General features: G+C 41.2%; 1 protein-coding gene across 6 annotated transcripts in view; it reads right to left on the bottom strand.

Annotated features, from left to right (window-relative positions):
- The window catches only part of SCN8A (sodium voltage-gated channel alpha subunit 8), a 181,270-nt gene that overhangs the window by 36,156 nt on the left and 131,893 nt on the right, over positions 1 to 13,221 (bottom strand). For all 6 annotated transcript variants that reach the window (XM_082741346.1, XM_082741347.1, XM_082741349.1 and 3 more), the window contains exons 14-16: positions 9,839 to 10,077; positions 3,383 to 3,556; positions 986 to 1,342 (exon numbers count right to left, since the gene is read on the bottom strand). In XM_082741346.1, the coding sequence (XP_082597472.1) occupies positions 986 to 1,342; positions 3,383 to 3,556; positions 9,839 to 10,077 (770 nt within the window). The remainder of the gene's footprint in view (positions 1 to 985; positions 1,343 to 3,382; positions 3,557 to 9,838; positions 10,078 to 13,221) is intronic.

Genomic DNA, 13,221 nt, shown 5'->3' with positions numbered 1-13,221 from the left:
ACTTCTCTGGATGAGCTGACAGGGGGTCCTCTGGGTTTGCCTTCTTCCAGCCCCCCTTGCTCTAGACTGGCAAGTTGGATTGGGCCTGATCTGAAAGATAAGTACTTCTTAAACTTTAGTGTGCATGTCAATCACCGGGGGTCCAGTTAAAAATGCAGATTCTGATTTAGTAGTTCTGGGGTGAGGCCTAAGGTTCTAACATACTCTAAAGTGATCTCATTGCTGCTAGTCCTCTGACCACACTTTGAGAAACATGACGTCAAAATCTCTGTTGGTGAATATTCTACATACAGAGGCAGAAGACAGCAGGCAGACAGGTCAGAGTACAGCAAAAAAGTGATTTGCCATTTATACAAGTTAGATAAAACCCTCCATCGGTTTTGATCAGTGGTTCTCAATGGAGGGCAATTTTGCCTCCTAGGGGACAGTGGCAATGCCTGGAGACATTTCTGTTATCACAACTTAGGGAAAGTGGGGGGTGGTTACTGGCCAGTAAAAGGTAGAGGTCAGGAAAGCTGCTAAACATCCTACAACACATTTGTAGGACATTTCTACAACAAAAGGATTGTAGGACAATTCTACAACAAAAAATTATCTAACCCAAAGTGCCAACAGTGTTGAAGTTGAGAAATTCTGAGTTTAAATGAATTTTTCTGTAGTAGAAAGAGCGTAGATTTTGTAGTACAGGATCTAATACAAGCCCTGACATTTATTAGTTGCCTGACTTCAGGAAGGTCATTTAACTTTGCTGAGGTTTGTTTCCATAGCTATGAAAAAGGGGTGACAGATTGTGGGGCTTATGGCTCAGCAGGCCTCTGTAAAGAGCAGTTTCCTTTCCTTCATTTGTACCTTAGGGTTCTTGAGCCAAGAAAGAATAAAAACTAGCACAGGCATGAATGCTAGTAGGACCAAGACCATTGGGCTTCTGGGTCAAGGGTATGATGTTTTGGGCAAAGAATGAGAAGTTGTACAAGTTAGTACTGACCACCAAGTTGCCAATAACCATGACCATCATGAAGACGATGAGGCACATGGCCTGGCCTGCCACTTCCATGCAGTCCCACATGGTCTCGATCCACTCCCCGCACAATACTCGAAAGACAATGAGGAAGGAATGAAAAAAGTCATTCATGTGCCAGCGAGGGAGCTCACAGTCCTGGTTGATCTTGCAGACACACTCTTTGTAGCTCTTTCCAAAGAGTTGCATCCCCACCACAGCAAAGATGAAGACAATAATGGCCAGCACCAGGGTCAGGTTGCCCAGGGCACCCACTGAATTTCCAATAATCTTGATCAGCATGTTCAGGGTGGGCCAGGATTTGGCCAATTTGAAGACTCGGAGCTAAGGGGGAAAAAGTTGAAACAAAAATCAAATGATACTCAATCCATTATCTTCCGCATGGCTAAAATAAAAACATACAAAATTAGTGAGATGAGCTTAAATTTACTGAGCGACCTCGGGAAATTCCCAGGACTTTCTAACTATCTTAGACTAAAATGGGGGAATGTAAGGCACAGACAGGCAAAATGGATTAATTTCACAGTACATGAAAAACTTAAACTAGGAACCAAGATTATTGCCTCTAGCCCCCTGTATTAGTCTGAGTCAAACTGCTTTTTATGTTTTATTTTTAAATTTTAATTTTTTTTTAAGTAGGCTCCATGCCTAGTGCAAAGCCCAGCAGGGGGTTTGAACTCACGCCCCTGAGATCAAGACCTGACTGAGATCAATAGTTGGACGCTTAACCAACTAAGCCACACTGGCATCCCTCAATCTACTTTTTAAGAACCCATACATGAATATATCCTTTTGCTATTGATTTTTCCTTGACATCTCAAAGAACATATGAAGGAAAATGTTGAGTTGTAGTGAAGCAAAAGATCAGGATGGCAAGGAAAGTGAAAAATAAATCATCTGTCTCTTTAAAAAAATCATGTAAAAATTCTAAGTATCTCTCTTTTTGCTTGCCAGTAAAAAATCAATAGCTGATATGAAACTGTGGAATACGCTTGGCATAATTTGGAGGAAAAGCACAAAGCCCTAATAGGTGCAGTTCCATGTATATCAAACATCTTACGAGGACGGCCTATAGTGATATTAATTCAGAGGACAAACTTCTGTTATGAGATTTCTATATTCTGTAATAAATAAATGATTTATAAGGTCTCAGCAAATAGTCTAGAATTATAATGCATATAATTCATTATCTAGAAATAATAATGATGAGGTTATCTTCAGATGTTATAAGTTAATGACTAACACAGGACATAATAGGAATTTTGGTAGAAGGCAACAGCACAGAGTGGAACATTTTTTTCCTATTAAAAGCTTGAGTCTTATCTGAGAGTTTAAGATTTACCAGGTATTTTTCTGTATGAATATCTGGATCATTCATATTTTTTCCCTTCCTGACTGGTTCTTAAAATTATTAGGAATACTAGTGCTCAGGCTTCCACCTCTTACTCCTTCATCCCATCTTCCAGATAGTAAGAACGATTTTCAAAAAGTCTACTGTGGCCTGGATCCTAAGACTAGTAAAGATCCCAAGACTAGTAAACAGAGGTTCCAGAAACTTGCCAGATGGACTGAGGCTGAGTGAGACCTCTGTTTTACAAATAATTCCATTTTATTCCAATTCTCTTTTTCAACATGCTGAATATCCTGATGAAAAAAACTAAAATCCTTTCAGTTATAAGTGCTAAGGTATTTTTCCCGATGAGGAGATAAAAACCTAAGCCAGTTCTGATGCTTTGAGTGGGATATCCCCAAAGTAACTCAGCTTCTCAAGGGACTTAATCAGGACAGAGCTTATGCCTGTGTTTATGGGAAGCTATTTTGAGGGTATCATTAACTGTTTCAAAGTCATTTTAATAATTTTAACATTAGTTTTCTCAGGTACATTATAAAATCCTTCTCAGCTAATGTTATGGGGAAAAAAAGCCAATGTTTAACAGTTAATTTCAATATCATTTTAAAAAATACTGTTTTGTTCCTGTTTTCTGGAAGGGGTCATCATGATGGAAGAAATGAGAGACCTCTTTGAACAAGGAGAAATTCCACTTCAGCTTTACTAGCAAATTCATTATACCTCAAAATAGCCCTTAGGAATCCTTTTTCATCTTTTAGATTAACCATTATTTTCTGAGGAACTTCCTAAAATTGATTTCTGTTTGTTGACTAACATTAAAAACTAACTTCTATATTGGGCATTTAGCAGAAAATTTTTTTCAAAATTTTAGTATCTAAGCCAATAAATTGCCAACAGAAATTGTGAGTAGAATATAGCTAAGGATTTTTTAAATCATCAAATTAACTTATGCAAAACTTTTTAGTAGCTGCAAGATAGGAAATGTAAAAAGAAATTGGAGAAATATGGAATACCAATCGGAAAGATCGCAGCACCGAAAGCCCCTCCACGTCTGCTAGACCCAGTTCCATTAAACTGAGGGAGACAATAAATCCGTCAAAAATGTTCCAACCTTCTTGGAAATAATAGTAGGGATCCATGGCTATGAGCTTCAGGAACATTTCCGCTGTGAAAATTCCAGTGAAAACCTAAAGAGGGGAAGGCAGGGGGTAAGAAAAAGAAATAAGAGAAAGAGAATGCCTTTATCATTATCTTTGGATAGAATATGTCCAAGAAGCCACAAGAGCTAGCCTTCTTAAACTGTGCATCTGAGGACATCAGCACTTAGATGTCCCATGACTACTCCACATGGGGCTGGAGAGCCTTGTTGCCTCTTGATTCAAGTACTCAGTCCCAATGTCCTCATCTTTGTTGCCAGAAACACCTAATTCACATTGCTCAAGAATGCATTTAACAAGCTATTTTAAGCAATAGGAAGACCACACAGGGGACAGACTCCTTCTAAAGGGTCAGCAGCCATTTTGAATGTTTATGTTTGGGGTGTTTGCCTAAAAAAAACCAAAACCAAAAACCAAAAACACCCTCCATTCAATTGTAATTCTCTTTAAAATATACAGCATTATTCCTGATTTGATATTATGTCTTTTTTTTTTAGATTTTATTTATTTATTCAATAGAGACAGCAAGAAAGGGAATATACAAGCAGAGGGAGTGGGAGAGGGAGAAGTAGACTCCCCACTGAGCAGGGAGCCCAATGTGGGGCTCGATCCCAGGACCCTGGGATCATGACCTGAGCCAAAGGCAGACACTTAACAACTGAGCCACCCAGGCCTCCCAATGTTATGTGTCTTATCAAAGGCTGACATATGCTGTCGTGTTTCTTATTTTGAGTTGTAAAAGCAACAGAACACTGCTAAAAGTGTGCAAAATACAGGAAAAAAGTATAGTCTCATCATCTCATACAACTATAATTTTTTCTATATTCCCTTTCTGGTTTTTTTCAAATGCATATATATTTTGACAGAGTTGTAAAATCATAGAGTACATAATATCTTGGGTCTTTTTACTTATCATAACTCAATCCATGTTTCTGCATAGTCTTCTGAATTCCCATTTGTATTGCTTATATAAAATTCTACTGAGTATGTCAAGAACTTTCTTTTTTTTTTTATTAAAAATATATTTATTTTAGAGAAAGAGAGAGTGTGAGCTGTGGGAGGGAGATAGAGAGAGAGAATTTCAAACAGATTTCCCAGTGAGTGAGGAGTCCATCTGGGTAAGAGAATGACTTCTCCCCAGTGTCATAAGACTCCTAACTTTTCTACCTTTCAGAGCACCCCATGTCTCCCAATGCCTCCTGTATCCCACTGGACTTGGTAACATAATGTACTATAAGAAAGTAAAATACCACAAATGCCAGGTTTGACAAGACCTTCATCCTAAGCGAACCACATAACATCAGACTCTTACTGAATAACATCAGATTCTTGCTAAATATTGTGATTTTAGAGGAAGGCTTCATATGTAACGGGTTTTAAACTCATAATAAAATTATAGCTTGCAACTACCTGGTTACCAAGTTTAAAAAGGAAGCAGTTTAAGGAAAACTTTGAAGATATGGTCTGAGGACAGAACTGGAAGTAGTCAAAAATATTTAGATTACAGATGCTGTTGGGAAAGAGACCCAGTTAATGTATAGGAATGATAAAACAGAACAATGTGACAGAAATAAAAATGGATATAAGGGCTGAAAGGTTTTGTGTCTGCGTACTTTTCCACAGCCCCCCATTTTCCTAAACTGAAGATGCAGTATTCTAGAACTGAAAGAAAATAATCCCTAGAGAGATCCAATTAAGCAAAATCAAAGTTCACAGTGCCTGCTACGCATCTACAGACGGAACATCACTGTGAGGGCAGCTAAGCAAATCCTGATAGCCATTTTCCCTCAGCATAAACCCAGGGAATGTTTCTCTCTACAGAAATGTCAGCCTGCTTGCTGCACACTAAGTAGAGACTGGATTTGCTGTCCCACTGGTTCTGATGGACACACAGGAAATGCTCAGTCATAAGCACTGGCTACCTGACCATGGAATATTTACACTGTGGGAACTCTGGTTCCTAAAAGAAAATCAACGATGGCAGAGTTACTGTTGCTTTTCAGTGGGATGCATGGCACCCAGATGCCGGGTAGAAATGCCTGTGACAGAGGTCAGCAACCATGTTCTTTCATCATACAGTGATTGCCATTTTTGGGTTTGCTGGTATGAAAGAACACTTTTTTTTTACAAATGGAAAAGTGTAGGTTTAAGGCTATCCCTATGATGCCATTCTAATTTGTGCTGTGGTATGCCTCTTGAGGAGGAGAAAAAATAAGAATGATAAGAATTATAATTATAATCACAGAATTATAAGCAGCATATCAACCAACAGCTGTACATAAAAGTCACTCTTGTGAGTGTCCTCAAATATTCACCTAGGAATTTATGCTCTCATGTAGCATTTCTCAAAGAAATTGGGACTGGGGTGTCAGGGCCTGAGAAGTGTGGGAAGAGGGTCCACAGGGAGGACACTGGTGTGGATGCTGGGGGTCTAGCATAGGAAGCCAGAGCCTGAAAAGGGCGAGGAGGACAATCACCCAGCAAGAGGTAACAGTGCTTTTTGATCAAATAAATAAACTAGAAATAGAGGCAACCAGGTTTCTTTGTCAGAGGAGTTACAACTATAGAAACGGAGATACCAGAATGAACCTGGTAATGTTGGACTAGGTTAAACAGCCAGCTTCATACTGAGAGGGCCCAGTCATTAACATTGCTCCAATAGATCTTGACTTCTAATTATTATTTCCACTACAACAATGAGGGCTCCTTAAGAAATGGCTGGTCCAGGCCTGAGATGGGAAAAATATAAAATTAGGCTGGACTATTCTATGATACTGGATAAAAGGTAATGAGGATATGTTGACAGGACCCAGAAACCAGCTTGAAGGAACGCCCAGTGGCCAAATCAGGAAGGGTTTAAACATTTAGATGATAATGGATTATAACCCACCAGATAAAACTAAAAGCCATGAGTCTACATTGACATAAATAAATGAATAAATCCAAAGTTTAATGAAGAGAAGTAAATTTAGATAATTTCAAAACATCTTCACAAATACTTACTAATTAAAATGGAATTATAAATGGAAAAGAGTAACTTTACAGGAGAGAAGCCTGGCAGACACCTCCTTCATCAACTGACCGAGTCCCATCAATTTGGGACAAATGGAAACCATGCCATCTGGTAGGTGCAAGGAGAAGTCAGCCTCACTTTTGTGACATTCCCACCAAATGTGTAAGCTGAGTCTAGTCAGGAGGAAGCATCAGACAAATTGAACTTGAGGGTATTCTATAAAATAACTGGCCTGCAGTCTCCCCTAGTCTCAAGGTCAAGAAATTGATGTAAGACTGAGAAAGTCCGCCAAGCTGAAGAAGACTGAAAAGACAGGACAACCGAATGCCACAGGAGACTGGAACAGCATCCTTTTGCTACAGAGGACATGACTGGGATTTCTGGCAGAACCTGAAGGGGCCCAAGAACGCAGTGGTTGTGAGGTGTATGGGAATTTCCTGAGTCTGGTGGCCGTACTGTGGTTTTGCATGAGAATGTACTTGTTCATTAAGTACACGTGCAGAAGGCTCAGAGGCTGTGTCAGCAGCTTACTCTCCAAAACACCATCTTAGACCGTACCTGAAACCTTTCTCCAAGATTGAGATTGCTTAAAACAAAACAAAACAAAACAAAACACCTTTTAAACTCACTATTGTGTTCAAATGGTTGCAAAAAAAGGCAAGAAAAGAATCCTTACATTTATCTCCTGAATAACACAAAAGGTGTAGAAGTCACATAGCCAAACTGGGCTTCCATTTCCTTTATGGAACATGAGGGATGGATAAAATTATCTTTAAGGTTCTTCCTCGTATTAACGTTTTTCCTTGTGGGAGGACTGAGGAGGCAGCAAACTTTACAGCAAACTATTCTCCTCTCCCACCAGAAACCTCCATTTATATATCTATGGACAAACACAGCTCAGGTCACCGTCCCAGCTGTGGGAAGTCCTTAGGTTTCCAGCTGTGAGATAGGCTGTTCCCTATTTCACAAGCTGGTCAATCTCACTCTTTTCCATCTTTTTCTCAGGTTCATTCAAAGACTCGCTCTAGATGTCCAAGCCTTTGGGAGCTCTTCTCTGCTTGTTAGATGGGTTGCTGCTGGTTCATGAATCATTTAATAAAGCCCGTTAGATTTTTTTAAAAAAATGTCCAAGCTACTGAATTACACTAATACGGTCCCTATGATTTGTAGAGTGCTTTTTACTATTCCAAAAACTTCTCTATAGGTTCTCATTTTGTCCTCCCAAATACTGATGACATGGTATTACCCTTGTTTTATAGATGCAAACATTTGCGGTTAGAAATGAGTAGCATATTTTAAGTTAGTATGTTCAAAACAGAACTCTTGATTTTAAACCTCAAATCTATTCCTTCTTTAGTCATCCTTTTTCCCTCTTAGCTACCAAACTTCCAAATCTAGGTACCATTCTTCATTTCTTTCCCTTCACGCTCACCTCGAATCTACTGGCCAGTCCAAAGTGTCCTGAAACATTCACTGTTTTCCATCCCCACTACTAATTCCATGCTTTCTTTATAATCACTTGAAAATTCTTGCCCCCAAAGTGTTTTCCCATTTTAGAACTCGGTTTTGGTTGACTTGCTTCAAAAAGTCCCTGAATATTATTAGTTGCTGACCTTCCCTTCTCTCTTTCTTCTTAATGATTCTGAGCAAAGTCTTCTGAATGTTCAGAACTCTAATTTAGCTGTGACCCTAAGTCTCTACAGATTTTTAAGAAAGGGAAAAATGGTGTTATCTGCTGGTCTGGTCTGAGGGCAATTCTGCTGGTGGTAGGTGAAAAGACCTCTCAAATTCCCTTCAAAATCAAGGACTGGATTTGCAAAAGCAAGTAAAAGTAAAGACTTTGAGAAAAACAAAACATCTCAGGGAAAATACCACCACCACCACCATGAACAACAACAAAATTATCAAGCTATATTTTTCATTACTTAAGTCTTGGCTAATAAGATAAAGCTCATATCTGTATCATCTTGTTGATTCTTTCAAAATGTTGCTCGGTGGCCAAGTTTCTGGTCTGCGAGTGACACAGCCCACTATCAGGTACCCTTCAGAGTCAGCAGATTTCCTGGACAGCCTACAAGAGTGTCCCATTTCAAGATGACCCATATTTCATCCGGTGGCACACGAGCATTTATATCAAAGCAGTGAGCCTGAAGCATGTCACTAACTCCGACGTGCAAAGTAGAAAGACCACAGAATTATCTCGGATGTGTACCAGGGAACGTGATAGGCTACAAGAACTAACCAGATAAATGATCTCTCCTTTGCCATGTGTGTTTTCATAATCAAAACTCAAAATGATATTATAACACTCTAATGGTATGTTAGGGCTTAATGTAAATACTCTTTGTGTCAGACACACATGTGTGTGTGTGTGTATGCGTGTGTGGGTGTATACAGAGAGAGGGAGGGAGGGAGAGGGAGAACATCAGGCAGGGATCATACTCAAAAGGTAACAAACCACTAGATTTGACTTGCTCATGGTGAAACTCCCAAGGAATAATGAAGCACAGATGACCCAGAAGATTCTTTCCAACTAGATCTTTCCCATCTACCAAAATTCAATCAACTCCTGATTTTTGGACTAAAGAAATAAAACAGATCACAAATCACAACTATTTGACTTCAGAATACACTGTGCCATCTATTAAAAACAAAACAAATCATCTCATTCTTATCTTCTAAATAATATAATAAGTTAAATATATGACTTCAGCTAACATTAAAATAAATTTGGCACAGATCAACTAACGGTAGAAACTGGATGAGAGCCCAGAAGTTGGATGGGAGGGGGAAGCCAGCCTAGAATTAAGTTTCCCACAGATAGGCCCCATATGGATAATTAAGATATGACAGTGCAGGCAAATTTATAGTTCTGTTTAATGCACTAAAAGAGCTCCCCTATTTTGTGGTGGTTGTTACTGAAGGTGAAAGGGGAAGTGATGCTGGAGTAATGCAGGAATCAATGTGAGAAACAGAATGAGAAAGAAAATCCAGAAGTCCTTGGCTCAGGTTGCTGAAAGCAACCCACTGCACCATGCCTCCCATTCTGTCACCATGGCTGGTTTTCTGCCAATAACTCCTAAATGACGTCTTCAAAGTTCTGCAGAAAGAGGGAACAGCCAAGGGATCACAACAGTGAGCAGAAGCGGCTGGGGCTATGCCATATGTGGAAGCATTTGTCTTCCAATTAACTCTTACTTTCTTTGCAACTAAACTCCAGCTTCCAGTATTGGAAAAAAGATGTCCTACAGGCAAAACATGGTCGGATCATAAAATCCGGAGACAGTGTTCCATCTTACCAGATTTCCTACAGCCAAGACGTGCTCAAACTGTGGTGTCATGGGATGGTGCTCCATGGCCATAAACAGGGTATTCAGGACAATGCAGATGGTGATGGCCAAGTCCACAAAAGGGTCCATAACGATCAAATTCACAATCTCTTTCAGTTTTATCCAGTAGGGGTGACACTCCCAGATGAGGAAAGTATTGGCAAATTTATACCAGCACGGCGGGCACTTTCTTTGAGACTCTTCCAGCTCTGTAGTGAGTAAAGAACAAACACGGTGAGAAAACAAAGGGGGCTGCTCTTCACCCTCTGCTGGGTCATTATCACTTCCATTCAGCACAAGAAGAAAGGTGGTCCGAGTGCTGACCTTCCTGAGTGTGTAGTCACCGCCCCCCACCCTGTTTTCTTTCTCACGAAGGGAAAGAGGAAGCAGGGGCAGTCGCAGGTCCGTTCCCTATTAACAATGATCTGGTTAGGGCGCCTGGGTGGCTCAGGGGGTTAAAGCCTCTGCCTTCGGCTCAGGTCATGATCTCAGGGTCCTGGGATCGAGGCCCGCATCGGGCTCTCTGCTCAGCAGGGAGCCTGCTTCCTCCTCTCTCTGCCTGCCTCTCTGCCTACTTGTGATCTCTGTCTGTCAAATAAATAAATAAAAATCTTAAAAAAACAAAACAAACAAAAAAAAAACAATGATCTGGTTATAAACTGGGGTTTGATATGTCTGTTTTGGGAGCCCAGCGTCATGGTTAGGAGCTTGGCCTCTGGAGTCTGAGCTTGGCCTCTGGAGTCTGACTTCCCGGTCTGACTGGGTTCAGCACTCACAACTGTGTGATCTCAGGCAAGTTGCTGGGTCCTCTATGCTTCTTTGCATCATCTGAAATGACACTTCCTTTACAGGCTGGAGGGCTAAACGAGTCCTGTAATCCTCATGCACTGACTGAGGAGTTAGCGAGGTGGTGAACGTAAAGCAGCCCAGACAGCGCCTGACACGCGGAAGGTCCTTGGTAAACGGTAGGTCTTAGATTATACATCGTATCCCTAAATCATTATCAGAGAAGCAGCTGCAAGCACAGACTCTGAAGCCAGACGTACCTGGCCGCTCAGACATTGCTGGGCAGGGGAACCCGGGCACCGTTCTTCAGTCAGAGAGAACTGAATGCGCTAAGACAGAAAGCACCTCAGAGCACCCTGGCCTACAGTAAAGGTCACAGAAGCGTCTGCTCTTAGCATTCATTCTCTGGGCAGCCCAGGCAGCGTGGGTGGCCGGCTACCCTGTGCAGGGCATCTCTTCCGGTCCCAAAGAAGTGCAAGTCAGTGAGCTCACAACTCACAGCTGAGGTGGGCACGGGACTCCCACTCCTCTCCCTACCCCTCCTCTTTCTCATCTCCCCTCTCTTCCCTTCTTGAGACATTTTCGTCCTCCTTCCTCCCTTCCCTCCCTTGGTCTTTCTCTTCTTTCCTTTTTCTTATCTTCTTTCAGTCTGGCTCTCTCGCTTTTAGAAACAGAACTGGTTAGTTTCCAACAAGATCTTACGTGATCCCCAACACACTAAACAGATAAGCCAGGAACTGCTATAGTAGAGGGAGGAAGAGGAGCCAGTCTGGTGGACTTCCTTTTTCCCTGAGGCACTTCCCTAGAATCCTGGACATAGACTGAATATCACTGGACCAAGATGATCTCAGGGTCACTCACAAAACAAAGATGAAAAAGGACCCTTAGACACTAAAGGCAGAGAACCATTTAGCCGGCAAACATAACAGCCCAGGCACTAGACCACAGGCAACAAAGCCCTCCTCAAGTAAAGTATGAGTTATAATAGCCTGAATTACAAAAGTCCAAGGTCCTTGATCTCCAAGGATGTTTTTTAAGAGATGGAGATTTGAAAACCTGTCAGCATGATAATCCTTAGAGGAAAGGTCTTGGTTCCATGGGGTTGAATATAATATATATATATAATATATATATATATAATATAATATCTATCCCACACCCCAAAGCAATTCTGCTGACAAAATCAAATCATTCAAGGAATTAAAAAAAGTTTCCCAGCGTTTCACCAAGAACAAGATGGCTGCCTTAAATTAGTCTACTTTCCCTTTTTCCAACCAGCTGGATGGTGCCCATGGTGATGGCTTTAATTTAGATGGGGTGCTTTGGTTGGGCTTTTGATTGGCTCCCTGGTTGCTAAGAAAATGGTTGCCTTGGTTTTTCAGATTTAAGGGCCACAGTAAGCGCCACGTGGGAGTCTGCGTGGGAAAGGAAGTCTGTGAAGAAAATTTGCTTTGGCTTCTTCCTCATAGAACTCCCTCCCTTCCCAAGGTAAATTTAGTTTTCTAACCAAAAAAAGAAAATGAAAAGGTTCTCTTATTTCCATAAATTCTTACAGTACATATTTGGAAATTTGGTTCCGTTCCTTTTTTTAATCTCCTCCCTTCTCCAAATGTCTATTCACTGGCACGTGGAGGTTATAGCAGCGACTGTTCACGTCTCTGACAGTAGACACAATTGCAGTGTTGTATGGTGCACTAGGTTCTAAGTCTCTGCCAGATATTGAAGAGGGGTTTCCCTACCCTATGGGGCACCAAGAAGGTTCCTACAGGGATACTGGGGATCTTACCCACATTTTCTCAGGTAAGATCTCAGGATAATCTTTCGGGTTCCACAAACAATAAGACAACATGGAACTTTAGGAGCTAGAAAGGATCAGTTAGGTGACAACAGATATTTATAAAGTGACTCACAACTTGATATAAACTGTTATTTGACCCCACATGCCTGAAGCAGCTAAGAATTTTGTCTGAGGAAAAATATTTCCAAAGAAATATCCAAAGGTTAATGGGGTTCCCCTTACTTTGCTCCTGGACATTCTCAGAGAGGTTACTGTAGTCTCAATCTCAGGGGTGCTGGGGATTCTTTTCAGAGAGGGCCTCACAGTTCCGCCAAGATGGTGGTGTTAGTTAGACCATGAGGTTCTGAAGGCAGGGCTTCTCTCAGTTCAATTCAACTGCTTTGAAACAACTACAGTGTGAGAGGTCCTGGGAACATGCTGATGAACAAAGTCCCCACCCTCACAGAGCTTACAGCCACACCACAAGAGATACACAGCAGGTAAGTAATGGTGCTGACTGACACTTGGGGCTGGTCAGTTGAACACAAGAGTGAGTCAACAAATTGTGGCAGCCAACAGCTCTGGCCAGTCATCTCTCTGAGGCAGTTTTTGAACCTGTTTTACTTGAGAACCATCACTTCTTCATTCTTACTTTACCAACTCCCTCCTCTTCTCCCATAGCTTCACTGCTCAGAGAAGTGAGACTATAGTAGTCTGCTTACACCCTACCCCCAGTCCTCTGAACTAGCCCCAAGCTGATGGCTCTGCTGACTGAATTCTGCTGAGTTCA

Source organism: Mustela nivalis, assembly GCF_964662115.1.
Source record: "Mustela nivalis genome assembly, chromosome: 7".
Classification (NCBI taxonomy): domain Eukaryota; kingdom Metazoa; phylum Chordata; class Mammalia; order Carnivora; family Mustelidae; genus Mustela; species Mustela nivalis.
Note: the sequence above shows the minus strand (reverse complement) of the source record. Positions and strands in the feature narration are given on the sequence as shown.